The 14,376-nt window shown below is 44.9% G+C and overlaps 1 protein-coding gene across 1 annotated transcript; it reads left to right on the forward strand.

The window, feature by feature from the left end:
- Nucleotides 1-4,408: 4,408 nt before the first annotated feature.
- Nucleotides 4,409-13,298, forward strand: LOC138082961 (pregnancy-associated glycoprotein 1-like). The gene is made up of 9 exons (XM_068976477.1): nt 4,409-4,509; nt 5,588-5,735; nt 6,709-6,826; nt 6,925-7,043; nt 8,234-8,427; nt 9,348-9,464; nt 11,137-11,278; nt 11,365-11,463; nt 13,149-13,298. Exons 1-9 carry the CDS (start codon nt 4,409-4,411, stop codon nt 13,296-13,298), a joined length of 1,188 nt encoding a protein of 395 aa, XP_068832578.1.
- Nucleotides 13,299-14,376: the final 1,078 nt, after the last annotated feature.

The raw sequence follows: 14,376 nt of genomic DNA on the forward strand, positions 1-14,376 counted from the left end.
GATCAGTGGAGAAATAACTCCAGAAAGAATGAAGTGATGGGGCCAAAGCAAAAACAATATCCAGCTGTGGATGGGACTAGTGATAGAAGCAAGATTCCATGCTGTAGAGAGCAATATTGCATAGGAACCTGGATTGTTAGGTTCACGAATCAAAGCAAATTGGAAGTGGTCAAACAGGAGATGACAAGAGTGAGCATAGACATTCTAGGAATCAGTGAACTAAGATGGACTGGGATGGGTGAATTTAAATCAGATGACCATTATATCTACAACTGTGGGCAAGAATCCCTTAGAAGAAATGGAGTAGACATCATAGTCAACGAAAGAGTCTGAAATGCAGTACTTGGATGCAGTCTTAAAAATGAGAGTATGATCTCTGTTTGTTTCCAAGGGAAACCATTCAATATCATGGTAATCCAAGTCTATGCCTCCATCAGTAACACTGAAGAAGCTGAACAGTTCTATGAAGACCTACAAGACCTTCCAGAAAACACCCCCAAAATGTGCCATTTTCATTATAGGGGACTGGAATCCCAAAGAAGGAGTCAAGAAACACCAGGAGTAACGCACAAATTTGGCCTTGGAGTACAGAATGAAGCAGGACAAAGGCTAATAGAGTTCTGCCAAGAGAACTCACTGGTCATAGCAAACACCCTCTTCCGACAACACAAGAGAAGACTCTACACATGGATATCACCAGATGGTTGGAACCAAAATAAGACTGATTATATTCTTCACAGCCAAAGATAGAGAAGCTCTATACAGTCAGCAAAAACAAGACTGGGAGCTGACGGTGGCTCATGTCATGAACTCCTTATTGCCAAATTCAGACTGAAATTGAAGAAAGTGGAGAAAAGCACTAGACCATTCAGGTATGACCTAAATCAAATCCCTTACGACTATACAGTGGAAGTGAGAAATAGATTTATGGGACTAGATCTAATAGACAGAGTGCCTGATGAATGATTGACAGAAGTTCATGACATTGTACAGGAGACGGGAATCAAGACCATCCCCAAGAAAAAGAAATGCAAAAAAGCAAAATGGCTGTCTGAGGAGGCCTTACAGAGAGCTGGGAAAAGAAGGGAAGAAAAAAGCAAAGGAGAAATGCAATGATATACCCATTTGAATGAAGACTTCCAAAGATAGATAAGAAAGCCTTCCTCAGTGATCAATGCAAAGAAATAGGGGAAAACAATAGAATGGGAAAGACTAGATATCTCCTCAAGAAAATTTGAGATACCAAGGGAATATTTCATGCAAAGATGAGCTCAGTAAAGGACAGAAATGATATGGATCTAACAGAAGCAAAAGATATTAAAAAGAGGTGGCAAGAATACACAGAGGAACTGTACAAAAAAGATCTTCAGGACCCAGATAAACACGATGGTGTGATCACTCACCTAGAGCCAGACATCCTGGAATGTGAAGTCAAATTGGCCTTAGGAAGCATCACTACGAACAAAGCTAGCAGAGGTGATGGAATTCCAGGTGATGGAATTTCAAATCCTGAAAGATGATGCTGTTAAAGTGCTGCACTCAATATGTCAGCAAATTTGGAAAACAGCAGTGGCCACAGGACTGGAAAAGGTCACTTTTCATTCCAATCGCAAATAAGGCAGTGCCAAAGAATACTCAAACTACCACAAAATTGCACTCATCACATGCGCTAGTAAAGTAATGCTTAAAATTCTCCAAGCCAGGCATCAGCAATACGTGAACATGAACTTCCAGATGATCAACCTGATTTTAGAAAAGGCAGAGGAACCAGAGATCATATTACCAACATCGGATGGATTCTCAAAACAGCAAAAGAGTTCCAGAAAAACACCTACTTCTGCTTTACTGACTATGCCAAAGCCTTTGATTATTTGGATCACATTAAATGTGGAAAATTCTGAAAGAGATGGGAATACCAGACCACCTGACCTGCTTCTTGATAAACCTGTACACAGGTCAGGAAGTAACAGTTAGAACTGGACATGGAACAACAGACTGGTTCCAAATAGGAAAGGAGTGTGCCAAGGCTGTATATTGTCACCCTGCTTATTTAACTTATATGCAGAGTACATCATGAAAACGCTGGGCTGGAAGAAGCACAGGCTGCGATCAAGATTGCAGGGAGAAATATCCATAGCCTCAGATATGCAGATGACACCACCCTGTTGCAGAAACTGAAGAAGAATAAAGAACCTCTTGATGAAGGTGAAAGAGGAGAGTGAAAAAGTTGGCTTTAAGCTCAATATTTAGAAAAGTAAGATCATGGCATCTGGTCCCATCACTTCATGGCTAATAGATGGGGAAACAGTGGAGACAGTAGTTGACTTCATTTTTCTGGGCCCCAAAATCACTGCAGATGGTGATTGCAGCCATGAAATTAAAAGACACATCTGGAAGGAAAGTTGAGACCAATGTAGACAGCATACTGAAAAGCAGAGACATTACTATGTCAACAAAGGTCCATGTAGTCAAGGCTATGGTTTTTCCAGTTGTCATATAAGGATATGAGAGTTGGACTACAAAGAAAGCTGAGCCCCAAAGAATTGATGCTTTTGAGCTGTGGTGTTGGAGAAGGAGATTCAACCAGTCCATCCTAAAGGAAATCGGTCCTGAATGTTCACTGGAAGGACTGATTCTGAAGCTGAAACTCCAATGCTTTGGCCACCTGATGCGAAAAGCTGACTCATTTCAAAAGACCCGGATGTTGGGAAAGATTGAAGGCAGGAGGAGAAGGGGATGACAGAGGATGAGATGGCTGCATGGCATCACCAACTCAATGGACATGAGTACATGTGGACTCCAGGAGTTGGTGATGGACAAGGACACATTGCGAGTTGCCGTTCATGGGCTCACAAAGAGTTGGACTCGACTGAGCAACTGAACTGAACTGAACTGAAGGTTTTGAATATAGTGTCAGATTTCTTTCCTTTTTTTCTTTGGTTTTGTTTTTGATGGGCAGTAGTTTTGTTTTTCCTTAGAAGATACTCCACTCTGAATGTAGAGTCATAAGTCTGAATTTTAAAGCCACTTAAGTAATATGTTATAGGTAGCTAGTCAACAACCTGATGAAATTAGATTTATTAGTCTTTTTTCTCAATTTGTTCGGTTCAGTTCAGTCCTTCAGTTGTGTCCATCTCTTTGCAACACCATAGACTGCAGCATGCCAGGCTTCCCTATCCATCACCACTCCCAGAGCTTGCTGAAGCTCATGTCCATTGACTTGGTGATGCCAACCAAACATCTCCTTCTGTCTTCTGCTTCTCCTCCAGCCTTCAATCTTTCCTAAGACCCTATATCAGGGTCTTTTCCAATGAATCAGCATGTTTAGTATGCATTCAGTCTCTTTTTAAATCAGCCAGCATGAATTAAGTTCCTCTCTGTCCCTACTGCACTCCCAACTCTAGGCCAGAAACAAAAAATTGTAGAAACTGAAGGCTGATTCCAGCACATCGCTGTGAATATTTCATTCCCACTTTTTTTCTGGGAAAAAAAAAATTAGTTGCTAACATTAAAATCAGTAGACTGTAAATAAATATCCAAAATTACGATTCTCTTGAAAACATGGCCAACTGGCCTGCTTTCTAGCATGGGTGAAGTGGAGGAAAGGCTGCCCCAGGACATAAGGCCTGTGCTGCCCAGATTCCAACATGGCCACCTAGTCCTAGTATCATATCTCCTGCCTCTTGGGGCCATGAGTTTGTGAGAACTAGACTTCTAGCTCTCTTAAGATAAAGACTACTTTTGCCTTGATCAGCTTTGGCCTTGAAGCCTTTAACCCAGAACCTAGCACACAGTTTTTCCTTGTGTTGTTTTTGGATGCTATATAATGTCTTATGGATGCATATGACATTTCTTCCAATACTGAAACCATGCAATTGAAGTACTGCTCTGCCCTAAATCTTTGATGCAGACTGACATCATAGGTATCCCTGATGTCTGCCATTAGACCATTAGCTAAAGCTAGTTGTATGTCCCTGGGATGTCCCTGGAGTCTTCACTTTGCCATTTGACAATTTATCCTCCTAGCAATCTCTTCTCCAATGAAGAGTGCATTACATATCTCATGAAGTGCCTAGGAAGATGATATTAAATCACGCATGTCGAGCATGACCCATAGTATCCATTTTCATGATGTTCTTAGCAGTTTTTTCTCCAAGTAGGCAACGTTCTCTGTCGTCTTAGATGTCCATGCAGATTAGTTTGATTTTCCAGCCAAGCTTCAAGGAAGACACTACCGTTCAATTCTCTGTATTCTGAGAAGCATCAAAGGCTACTTGCCAAGGACACTGATGAAAGTAAAGATTTTATCAAGAGCTTTGTGTTTTTTTTTCATATTTTTTAGTGGCCTAAAGGGGAAAAATCGGGTAGGTCAGAGCATATATAACTAGGGGCTCCTGGCCACCACTACATGCTGAGAAACCAAACTTCCCTGAGTACCTGGAGCCAGGAAAGAAGCATGAAGTGGCTTGTGCTCCTCGGGCTGGTGGCCTTCTCAGAGTGTATAGTCAAGTAAGTATGGGGACTGTAAGTCACATCATATTCCTTTCTTGTATTTTTATTTTCATATGATTATTCTTCCACCCATCAGGTTTAGAATGGAATGGAATATTTTCCTAAGAGTCTTAAAGCTCCACTCTTACTTATTGATATGTAACTTGCTATAGGAACTTTGGATCCCAAGATCTTGGTGTAGACTTGGGTTTCACAAATCTTGGGGTCCAGTCATGTCATGACTTATTGAAAATGCAACTCCTTGAAACTATTAAGTGCACAGTCTATGCAGATGTCAATATGGTCCTGTGGAATAGCACTTTTCTACATTTTATTCAACATGTCCTCTTTTTTCCCTGTCTACTTCAGTGTGTATATGTCTATGTCTGCATCTCTGTATCACTGTCATTTATCTCTCTATCTATTTGGAAGTCACTGGGTGTGTATTTCTTTCTGTGTTGTTTTCTTTTAATTTTTCATTTGACTCTTACTTCCTTCTCAAGCCACTGAATTTCCCTTACTGTTCCCTATATCTTGGATTCTTCTTTCAACTCTCTCCTCTCTTTCAACTTGGAGAAATATACACTGTTTTATATACACTATTTTATATCTGACAAGCAGTGTGACCACAGCCAACTCAGAAACCTCTTGCATTTCTAATTGCTCCCTTGTAAAAGAGGATAAGAGTCCCTCTTCCAACTCCTTACTTGAGGTTCTATGAGAAGGAATGAGTGGGATGGCAACAGGAATGCTAATGGCTGTCATTGTTGAGACTTCTTATTTATCAGGTACCTTATATCCATCACTTCACTTATCCCCAAGATATTCTATTTGGAGGGTTTGTATTGTTACATTCCACCATTTTACTGAAGGGGAGCCTGAGACACCACATGGTCATATTGTTTACCCAAGATTGCAGAACAGAACCTATATTCAAATCTATGTCTTTGCCATGGTATATGCATAAAATTCTGATAATAGTGTGCCTCATAAAAATGATTAGAAAATACACAGTGCCATTACAATGACTGTTATACTTTAACACTGACAGCTAGTTGTGACATCTTTGTTTTCTTTGTCAAATGCTCGGTGAAAGAATACCTCTAAGGAGAGTGAAGACCATGAGAAAAAACCCCAGTGGAAAAAACATGCTGAACAATTTCCTGAAGGAGCATGCTTACAGACTGTCCCAGATTTCTTTTCGTGGCTCAAATCTAACTCACCCACTGAGCAACTACATGGATGTGAGTATTTTGGGAGGATAGTGCTCCACAGAGCCCCCTGGAACTCTAGTCTAGCACTGGGGCTCATCTGGAGGTGCAGATGGGATGTTGGGGTTGGGGTTCCTGCAGGAGGCAGAGACACTGTAAAACAGGGACCCCAACCAGAGGAGAGGGCACTCTCATCCTCAACTGTTGGCCTTTGTGTCTGGGCCCGGCAATTACCAGGTGGCAGGTAAATATCTACTTCTGTGTCAAAGATGTGTCATTTGTTTGAGGGTGATTGTTTCTTCTGAACGAAGTGAGCCACTCAGTTATAGATGAAGAGTAAACCATCACTGATCAAAAAGTAGAACCAATCTGCAAAACAATTGTGAAACCCCAGGCAGAGGAACTCAGTTTACACAGATGCAAGAATGACAGCAGTAAAAAGTAACTGAACCTGTATTCCATGAAGGGCCATAAGAATCACTGTGATTACTGTTTTTAGATTAGACAAAGGGCTTATTTTGTCTTCAAGAATGGCCATGCCAGCCTGAGAGATAGGCAAAGAATAAATACATGTCAAATGAAAGGGTCACTTGTGTGGTGTTTATTGGATGTCCTCTGAGTTTAGAGGGAGTGGCTGGGGTTGATCAAGAAGGACCTCCTTGAGAAGCGGGTGCTAAGGCTGGGTTTGAAGAGACTGCAGAACTTCTCAAATGAAGGCACCAGGACTTCCCTGGGTGTCCAGTGGTCCTGGAGGTCCAGTGGTTTTGCCTCTGGGCTTCCCATGCAAGAGGTACCACTTCAAAGCCTGGTCATAGAGTCAATATCCTGCATACAATGTAGCACAGGAAAAATATATGAAATGCAGATACCTCTGTGACCAAAGTCTGTGAGCTTCACGGTGGTTAGAAAGTTATCTCAAGAGATATGTGACACCAGAGGGAGGCCTCAGTGTGGGGATAGACGGTAGCCAGTTCTGCACTAACCTACTCTCTGCTTCTCCCTGTAGATACTCTACCTGGGTAACATCACCATTGGAACACCCCCTCAGGAATTCCAGGTTGTCTTTGACACAGGCTCATCTGACTTGTGGGTGTCCTCCGACTTTTGCACCAGACCAGCCTGTTGTGAGTACAGACAACCCATACCCAGAGCATCCTTCACTTGCCCTGCTGCCCTGTTTCGACCCTTGGCAACTGGTGACACTCATCTCTTGTGTCTGCAGCTACACAGGCTAAGTTCAGACATCGTCAGTCTTCCACCTTCCGGCTTACCAATAGGACCTTCCATATCATCTATGGATCTGGGGGCCTGGAAGGAGTTGTTGCTCATGACACAGTTCGGGTAACAGTGTAACAAATGCTGAGTCATGACTGGCTATGGAGTGACCACTGCTTGCAAAACAGATGAAGGACCATCTGGAAGGACCCTTCCAGCCTAACTCCCATAGATATTGGCCATCTTATCCACAGGGTCATGTCTCTGTGGAGGCAGTGCCCATGGTGACACATGAGAAAACAAATTAGCTAATCTAGAGAGTGGTTTGAGGTGTGGACTTGCTGCTCCTCTGCCCATGAGCAGTTCATGGTTCATTTTACTGGGAGTGAGAAGAAGGGAAAAAAGCACCCACTTTTAAATTCACTGTTCCAAGCACTTTCAGGTGATAACTGGTTTAATCCTGCAACAACCCCACACAGCAGATACTCCGACTAGCTCATGAGACATATGAGGAAACTGAGGTGCAGACAGCAAGGGCCTTGCTGGGGGCACACATGTGGTAAAAGGTGTAGTTAGGCTGGCTTTTCAGGACTGAAGTTGCTGTGGCGGTGATTGGGGACAGAATAAGACTGATCTGGGGACCCTGGTGGCAGTCAAAGGCTTCAGCTATCCAGAGTAGTAAATTGGGGGCCTGAGAAGTCAAGGGGCCTGATAAATGAGTTCTCACTCTAGAGGACCCTTGAGAGTCTAAGAAACCAATGGCCTGCCTCCTCCAAAATACTTGAGTAGTTCCCCTCTCTCTCTTTCTCTCTCATACACAATCACAGAAATATACACATATCCCCAAAAGTGAATTCCCCAGGCAGCAATTTCATAGAACCCTGCAAGCAATATTGTGTTTTCGGCTTCTGTCTTCCTGGACAGATGCAGAATCCACAGTGCATTACAGAGAATGCAGTCCATTCCTGTCATTAGGTCACAGTGATGCCAAAGAGGCTCTCTTGCTCTCAATTGTTTTGTCCATAAGGTGGCGCCAATGGGACCTGTCCTGACTCTTGGTTGCCCCACCTGAACAGAAGCCACAAGGCCAATTTGATTCACTCAGGTGGTGTTTTTCAGAGGGACAGGTTATAAAATTCACAGCCTATCTCAAATAGAACCCAAATTTCCCTCCCAACTTGGTCTAACCGTCTGTAGGCCACTGAAGACAGATCCCAGCCTCAGTGCTTCTCTGAGCATCTAATGACAATGCACCCCAGCCCATTCCTAGCCCTACTTCATGTATCTGTAAGTGGGAACACTCTTCTCTTCCACAGATTGGGAAACTTGTAAGTACTGACCAGCCGTTTGGTCTAAGTGTGAAGGAATACGGGTTTGAGGATATAACTTTTGATGGTGTCTTGGGCTTGAACTACCCCAACATATCCTTCTCTGGAGCCATCCCCATCTTTGATAAGCTGAAGAATGAAGGTGCCATTTCGGAGCCTGTTTTCGCCTTCTACTTGAGCAAGTAAGTCGGAGATGGACAATCCCTTTCTCCAAATTAGCTGTAAGATGATTTCACGTGCACAAAAATTATAGAAATTTTGATAAAGAAGTATCCTGAGGGATAATCCAACCCAGGATAACTATGGCCCCAGGACCCTACCTGGCTTCACCCTTGGCTTTTATATATAAAATTTTCTGGAACACAACCCTACTCCTGGGCTCAAGACCAGTAACTTGGTCTAGGGGGGTGAGTGAGGAAGAAGGCTGATGAAAGGCAACAGGAAACAAGTTGAAGGAAAGGCGTTAGGATTTGCTTATCAATTTGATCAGGAAGGAAGAAGAAGTATGGTGGATATATCTCCTTCCTTGTTAGCATTTCACAGGGAGCCCAGGACCAACTACCCAATTTGTAGGAACCAGTGGGAAACGAAAGTGTAGGACAAAAGTGTGGGACCCATTGTTCAAGAAATATGAGGTATTTCAAGACAGGGAGAGCAGAGCGGGGGGTCCCATCTGAGTGTGGGGCTCTTTGGACAGTAGAGGTCACAGGCCATTGGAGCCAACTCTGGGTGATCTGAACCCACACTCTTAGAACTCCCAGGCCTTGATTTTCCTGAAAGATGACAAGGTGGACAAGGGGAAAGCCAAACGCTTCAAAACCCTGTCCTCTGAGGGTGTCTGAGCCCTCAAGTCACTGGAGGTCCAGGGCGTCTCAGAAGACATACTGGGTGGAGCCCAGCCAGGTGACTCAGCTTCTAACCTCCTCTGTGCCACTCATTAGCCAGTAACAGACCTCAGTCTGGATCTCAATCTCTCGTAGATTTGATTTCTGCATCTGTACATGGGGATCTTATTAGGGCCTTGATGGGCGGACAAGCACAGCTCTCAGACAGTGCTGTTGTTGCTGTCCTCCAAGGATCGCCCCCTCACTTCTCTCTACAGAGACGAGCAGAAGGACAGTGTGGTGATGTTTGGTGGGGTGGACCACCGCTACTACGAGGGAGAGCTTAACTGGATACCACTGATCGAAGCAGATGACTGGATTGTACGCCTGGACCGGTAAGCCTCTCCCTCTGAGGTCAGCCCAAGTGATTCTCCCACTACTGTACATGGACACAGGCAGACACACACAAATACATTCTCAGATACACAGTCACACAGACATATACACCACCTTAAACGACAGAGACAGACACAAAGACACATGGAAACACACATGCAGACACATATTAACATACACAGCAACACATAAATACATAGCTAGTCAGAGACACACAAGCACACACAGAGATGCATACAAATACACATACAGACAAACGCACAAGCACATAGATGCACAAACAAGCCATGGGTTCATAATCCCCAGGCCTTCTGAGCAAGGCTCTGACCAGGGTCCTAAAAGGCACCACAGAGGTCTGTGCAGCTGAGAGAGGGCTGTACCCACTGCCCTTGGAGGTGGGGAGCATGGTTAGAGGACTCTGCAGTGTGGTGAACAGAGGATCAGGGAGAATTTCTCCAGCCTGAACAGACTTATGATAAGATGACCAACAATCCAGGGCTACCTAGGACATAGGAAGTTCTCAGTACAGATAAATGTCAGTTAAAAAACAGGGACAGTCCTGAGAAAATGGGGAAAACTGGCCTTAGGGAGCAGCTATCCAGGAGTGGAGAGAGGTTGGCTGCAGTCTTAAGATGCAAAAGCAACTAATAAAAAAGACACCGCACGTTCTTGGGCACACAGTGGGACAGGGGATATAAAAGAGAATCAGGAAGGTGGAATCCAGGAGTGACCTGAGGACAAGAGGCATAATTGATAGGATTCTGTGTGATACCCTCAGACAAAAGCTGACTGTCCTTTGGAGTTTCTGTGGGCTAGTCGTGTATTTCCTGGCTAGGGTCTCAAGTTCTGAGCTGGTTGTAGGAGCAGTACTGGGAAACACCCTCTCCCAGAGGAGCCCCTCTCTCCCCCTACTATGAGAATCTGCTGCCCCTGTGAATCTCAATCTTCACTCTGTGTGAGAACCTGTTATTTGTTTCCCACAAGATACAGTTCTCTGGGGGTTTCTTATTGTTTTCTCAATCTTCTTTCATTCATTGAACAGACAAGCATTGGACATCCACTGTGTGCCAGGCACTATAGGGAGGCAAGGAGAATAAAACTCGCCCTCACATATAAGAAGGCAGATGTACAAGAACTGACTCGCTCACATAGTGAATTGTGAATTTGGTACATGCTAGACATGAGGAGGAGAAGGCAATGGCAACCCACTCCAGTACTCTTGCCTGGAAAATTCCAGGGACGGCAGAGCCTGGTGGTCTGCCCTCTATGAGGTCACACAGAGTCGGACACGACTGAAGTGAGTTAGGAGCAGTAGCAGCAGCATATATGAGAAAGGGTCTACAGAGAGTGACCAAGACAGGAGACTGATAAACACCAGGGGAAAGACTTCCTGAAAACAATACAATTAAGGTGGAATCTGGAAGATGAGAAGAAACTTGCTAGTCAAAGTGGAGTGGAGTCTTCTAGGAAGGAAGACCAGCTTGTGTCAAGGTACAAAAGATCCTAGTGTATTCAAGTACTGCATTAGAGGATGCCAAAAAAGGTGCTGTATTGAGAGCAAAGGAAAAGAGGGCGAGAAACATAGGGCTGTTTATGAGACAGTCGGGAAGGGGACAACTCTGGGCAGACTCACAGAGACCTTAATGCCCGCTTTCTTCCATTGTCTCTCAGCATCTCTATTGAAAGAAAGGTTATTGCTTGTTCTGGTGACTGTGAGGCCGTTGTTGACACCGGGGCAGCATTCATCGCAGGCCCAAGAACACTGGTCAATAACATACAGAAGCTCATCGGTGCCAGGCGGCGGGGTGACAAGGTGAAGGGTCATGCCCCAGGGTCACTCCCGGTCTCCACACACAACAGGGATCACCATGGCCAACCATCTCTCTCTCTCTCTAACAGTACTACGTTTCATGTTCTAAGATCAATACCCTGCCCTCTGTTACCTTCACAATCAACGGCATCAACTACCCAATACCAGGTCCAGCCTACGTCTTCAAGGTGAGGTGACGATACTGAGGATTGGTTCTCAAACTTGAGCTTGCAGGAACCCTTGGGGTGCCACTGGAAGGATGGTGCCCGCTGGAGGGCATGTCACACCATTGCAGATGCTGCTGAGCCCTGGGGCTGAGCCAGTGCCTCCCACAAAACCAATCACTGGAGAGTAAAGGGCTGTGTGGGACACTGATCTTCCTGAAATAATGTGGAGAGGCCACACAATATGACATGGTGGGAGTCAGGGAGAGGGGAACACTAAGGTCCTCAGTCCTCAAAGAGCTTCAATTCAATCTGAACTTGTAGGTGCATGAACATGGAATTCAGCACTAGCAGTCCCTGAAATAGGTCATGTTATAAGGAGAATGGCTGGGGACAGTCCCAGTGTGCTTTCCCAGCATAAGTTAAAAGTATCCCTTCCCTTCTCAATGTTGTTTGGGTGATAAATTACATGGTCAGCCTAGTACTCGGCTGAATCTTTCCCTTGCTCTTGCCAGGTGCCTCCTTTGTGAACTGGGGTACACAACCCCTCTGTGGGAAGGTTGGATGCTAATGTGAATAAAGGGTACACAGTGACTGCTCAGCCCCTGCACAGGGTGGAGGCTTCATGTCAGCTCCCAGCGGGAGTTCAGAGCAGGCTGATGGGCTCAAAGGCGGCTTTGAGGAAGAGGGAATTACAGGAATTCTAAAACCACAAACTCATTGAGCCATATGGAGGGTTGCTTGGTTCTGGGCAAAACTACACTGGATTCCATGCAAATGGCATCTCAAGGTGGTCTGCACTGGGGCTCTGGGGACTTACTACAAGTGATGAGGGCTACAGACTGACCAGCAGGGATGGGGAACCAGAGTAAGTTACCCAACCAAGCCTGGAGTGGCCAAAGAAGGTGAGGGTGGGCTGAAGGAGGCTTCTCAGAGTTCTTGAGTTTAGTCTTCAATAAAGTATTGTGGGCACTGCTGTATTTAAGATGGATAACCAAAAATGAGTTGCTGTGTAGCACAGGGAACTCTGCTCAGTTATATTACAGCCTGGATGGGAGGGGTGTCTTTGGGACCTGGATATGTGGATACATATGGTTGAATCCTTTACTGTCCACCTGAAACTCAGAATATTGTTAATCAGCTATACACAATACAAAATAAAGGGTTTTTTTAAAATAAAGTACAGATTGTGGGGATGCAGGAGGAGAACCAGCATTCTCTGCAGAGGAAACAAGGAGCAGGAGTCAGAAGTAAAGAAACAGGGAGTGAGGAGAACTATGGACACAATTGTTCTTTTCTAAATAATTATATTGAAGTGTGGCTTACCATTGTTGTGTTAAGTTCTGCTGCACAGCAATGTGACTCAGTTATACACATAAAATATATATACATTTTCTTATTCGTTCTCATGTGGTTTATCACTGAATGTTGAATATAGTTCCTTATGCTCTACAGTAGGACTTTGTTGTTTTTCCTTCCTCTGTTTTCCCAACTTATAGTCCTCCACTCACCACACCCTTCTTCAAGAAAACTTCATGTCTTGGCCTTCTTTGGTTCTGGATGAACTCTCTTATCCCCTGCTGCTGAGAAAACCCCTTGATACTTACCAAAAGAGGGAAATAAAGCAAAGAATTGTGCTGGGTCTGGATATTGGAGGGAGTCACCGGTAAGGGCTTATGCTGACTGGTGTGTCTCTCTGACTCCCCCAGGATGATGCAGGCCGCTGCTATACCACCTTTCAAGAGAGCAAAGTAAGACTATTTACAGAGTCCTGGATCCTGGGAAACGTCTTCCTGAGGGTGTATTTCTCGGTCTTTGATCGAGGAAATGACAGGATTGGCCTGGCACGGGCAGTGTAAATGCTTGGAGTGGTTCAGGAATCAGTAAGGATGCTCCTAACACTCACCAACTCACACTTTGGGCACCGCTGCCCAGGATGCTGGTGAGCTGAATTTGCTGGTCTGCATATCCTATTCTCAGTAAAGAATAAAGTGTTTCACTCATTATGGTGCTGAAACATATGGTTGGCCTCTGTGTCTGGGATGTATACAGAGATCAGAAATTATCTAGAACCAAGTCTGAATCAAAATTGAGAGGAGCCCTAAACCAGCTGGCTTCAAGGAAAAGGGAGACTCATTGAAATGATTCTGAGAATCCAGGACACAAGACTCAGAGCAAATAAAAGGTCTCAGTGACTGGACCCAAGAAATCAGAAGTCATCAATTCTCTCACCCTCGCTCTTTCCCTTTGGTCTTCTTTGATGGTCTCAGCCTCACAACTTTTCTCTTTAAGGCTTCTACACCTAGTGAGGTAGTTCAAGCTACCTTCCCTAGGGTTTTGAATCCCGAAGGCAGCAGCACCTACTAAGGAAAGAAGATTGCAGACATCAGAGTTCAAGGGTGTTCTCTGAATGTCCCACCTCAGATCACATGTACAGCCCAGATCAGCCATCCTGGCAGGGACATGGGGTCTTATGACTGGCTTTGCATCCTCTTGGGCCCTGACCCAGCAGCACACATGATTGTCAATTTCCTCCAGAACTACATGACTGAAGCTGGGGAGAGGCAGCCCCAAGGATAGTGACTGGAAGATGGTCTAGGCCATGGAAGAGTTTGTGATGCCCCACCAACTCCACCACCTCCTCATTCAGAGGAAGTATAAGGGGTAATGAAATAGACTTTCTTCATCCAGTCTCAGATGATCTTATCACTGGGCTTCTCCTCCAGGGGATTTTGGGTGAGGTACTTCATGCAGAGCTGGTTCCATCTTGTACCCACACCCCAGTCACCAGCTGTCTGCCAAGTATGCCTGTATTGTCCTTTCCAGTCCGACTTGGTAAGTGGTGGCCCCAGTGGATCCCTGAGCCATCCCCCTTCTCCAGGGCCCAGAATGCTCCCTCCTTGGCCTCCAATGCTGCTGGGGAGAATGCAGCACATG

This window comes from Capricornis sumatraensis, chromosome 8 (assembly GCF_032405125.1).
Source record: "Capricornis sumatraensis isolate serow.1 chromosome 8, serow.2, whole genome shotgun sequence".
Taxonomy (NCBI): Eukaryota; Metazoa; Chordata; class Mammalia; order Artiodactyla; family Bovidae; genus Capricornis; species Capricornis sumatraensis.

Coding starts and splice junctions, on each gene's coding strand:
- LOC138082961 (XM_068976477.1), top strand. CDS start 4,409: ATGCTGAGAAACCAAACTTCCCTGAGTACCTGGAGCCAGGAAAGAAGC. Junction 8,428..9,347: donor TTCGCCTTCTACTTGAGCAA/GTAAGTCGGAGA, acceptor TTCTCTCTACAG/AGACGAGCAGAAGGACAGTG. Junction 9,465..11,136: donor TGGATTGTACGCCTGGACCG/GTAAGCCTCTCC, acceptor ATTGTCTCTCAG/CATCTCTATTGAAAGAAAGG.